The 2577-nt window shown below is 56.1% G+C and overlaps 1 protein-coding gene across 1 annotated transcript; it reads right to left on the reverse strand.

The window, feature by feature from the left end:
• Window positions 1-962: 962 nt before the first annotated feature.
• SOX1 (SRY-box transcription factor 1) lies at window positions 963-2075 on the reverse strand. Its single transcript, XM_062575512.1, has one exon. It carries the CDS (start codon window positions 2073-2075, stop codon window positions 963-965), a length of 1113 nt encoding a protein of 370 aa, XP_062431496.1.
• Between the last annotated feature and the right edge of the window lie 502 nt (window positions 2076-2577).

The following is a 2577-nucleotide window of genomic DNA, read 5'->3' on the forward strand; positions in this document are numbered from 1 at the left end:
CTCTCGTAACGTCTAAAATAAAAATTATTTCACATTGCATTTACAAGAAATCATACAAAAAGGAAACAAAACGGAAGAGAAAATAAACAAACAAAAATTCAGATACAATAAAGTTTTACAAAACCCAGAAAAAACATTGCAGCCTCAAAAAAAGTTTTATAAATAAACAAATTAAAAAAAAAGAACAAAAACGCAGTAACATCTACAAAAACTTTTAAGTGTGGTTTTGGATTTGCCTTAGTACATGAGTAATAAATGAGAACTGCTTCCCCGTCAACTTCGACTTAATCAGACAATAAAAAGCCTTTGCCAGAAGCGATCCGTGAATTAAACCGTAGCGGTTCTGCGCAGTATAAAAGTTGGCATTGTCTAGAACTTTGTGTGATTATTATTGATTTTTTTTTGTCTTTTTGCCGTTGTTTTTTTTTTTCTTTCTCTCTCTCTCTCTCTTTCTCCTCTTTTGCAAATAAACGCTCTGTGCCTCTTGGGTGAATGATAAATACTGTACAAAAAGTCTCAATAAAACACAGAAGTTCAGTCTAAAACTAGTTTCATAAACTAGTCCTTCTAAAAAAAAAGGTAAGTAAAGCAACTGTTACCTTTTTTCTCTCTCGTTATTATTATTATTATTTATTATTATTATTACAAGAACATCAAAACATTTTTCTGTACAAAAAAAAAAAAAAAAAAGAAAAGAAAAAAAGGCGCGGGGGGGAGGGAGGGCGGGAAGGAAAGGGAATAAAAGGGAAAAATAAAAGGGGGGAAAGGCAGAGCGGGGCAGGAGGAAGCGAGGGGCCGGGGCGAGGGCGGCCGGCCGGAGGGGCGAGCGTGCGGTGGGAGCGGCGCCGGCCGGCGGCGGCGGCGGCGGGGCGCGCAGTCCTGCGGGGCGGTCCCGGTGCCGGTGCCGGTGCCGGCGCCAGCCTCCGCCGCTCCTGCTGCCGGTGCCGGTGCCCGGCGCGGGCTCAGATATGTGTCAAGGGGACCGTGCCGTTCACCCCCGTGCTGGCGCTCTGGTAGTGCTGGGGCAGGGAGTGGAGCCGGCTCTGGGCGGCGGCGGCCGCCGGATCCCCTCCTTCCCCGGCCGGTAAGTACATACTGATCATCTCCCGCAGGTCCCCGGGGCACGGGGCCCGCGAGTGCGAGGTGACGGGCGGGCTCACGCTCGGCTCGGACTTCACCAGCGAGCCCAGGGCGCCTAGCGCCCCCGAGGAGGCGGCGGCGGCCGCCGCCGCTGCCGCCGCCGCCGCCGCCGAGTTCTGGTGGGGCTGGGAGCCGTAGGGCAGCGCGCCGTAGCCCGAGGGCGAGGCGCTCATGTAGCCCTGCGAGTTGGAGATGGGGCTGTACTGCAGGGCGCCCATGTCGTAGCGGTGCATGGGCTGCGGGTTGTGCGGGTGGTGAGGGTGGTGGGGGTGCGGGTGGTGCGGGTGCCCCCCGGTGCCCGGGTGCTGGCTGTAGGCGAGCTGCGCCTCCTGCATCATCGCCGCCGCCGCCGCCGCCGCCGCCACCGAGCCCGGGTAGGCGCCGTTGGCCCAGCCGTTCATGTGCGCGTAGCCGCCGCTCGCCGTGCCGCCGGGGCTCTCCAGCCGCTGCCCGACGCCGCCGGGGCTCACGCCGACGCCCATGCCCACGCCGACGCCGGCCGGGCCGCCCCCGGCCGAGCCGGCGCTGAGCAGCCCCCCGGCCAGCGAGTACTTGTCCTTCTTGAGCAGGGTCTTAGTCTTCCGCCGGGGCCGGTATTTATAATCCGGGTGCTCCTTCATGTGCAGCGCTCGCAGCCGCTTCGCCTCGTCGATGAACGGTCTCTTCTCGGCCTCGGACATGACTTTCCACTCGGCCCCCAGGCGCTTGCTGATCTCCGAGTTGTGCATTTTGGGGTTCTCCTGGGCCATCTTCCGCCGCTGGCCTCGCGACCACACCATGAAGGCGTTCATGGGTCTCTTGACCCGGTCCTGGTTCGCTTTGTTCCCCCCGCCGCCTCCGCCGCCGCCTCCCGCTCCAGTCTGCCCCGAGAGGTTCGTGGGGGCCTGGGCTCCACCGGGGGAGTGCAAGTCCGTTTCCATCATCATGCTGTACATTCAAGTAGCTTTTTTATTTCCCACCGGCACCAGGCGTGAAAAAATAATCAAACATAGAGGAGCCAAGGAGGAAGGGGAGCGAGGCAAAAAATGTTTGTATCTGTATAGATACAGATGTACCCAAAAAAAAAAAAAAAAAAAAAAAGAGAGAGAGAGAGAGAGACGACGAAAAACGCGACGAGAGCGATCGGCAACCCCGCAGGCGAAAACTTTCTCCCTTTTGCAAACCACTTTCAGGGATCGGTGGCGATCTGGATTCAAGCTGCTCAAACAGGTGCAAGGCAAACTTGCTGCTTCACTTTGCAAGGAGGGAGGAGTGTGCGGAGCACTCGGCAATGTCCTTCTCTCTCTCTCTCTCCCCGGCACACACGCGCATACCCCTCCTCTCTCGCTCTTATTCTTAACAGATCTATTTTTTTTTGTTCTTTGCTAACTTCGAGAGAGAGAGAGAGGGAGGGAGGGAGCGTGTGTGACTTGCATCCGCTGATCACAGGTGAACGGA

Source organism: Rhea pennata, chromosome 1 (genome assembly GCF_028389875.1).
Source record: "Rhea pennata isolate bPtePen1 chromosome 1, bPtePen1.pri, whole genome shotgun sequence".
NCBI lineage: Eukaryota > Metazoa > Chordata > Aves > Rheiformes > Rheidae > Rhea > Rhea pennata.

Excerpts from the sequence above, each read along its gene's own strand:
- SOX1 (XM_062575512.1), bottom strand. The coding sequence starts at position 2,075 with ATGTACAGCATGATGATGGAAACGGACTTGCACTCCCCCGGTGGAGCC.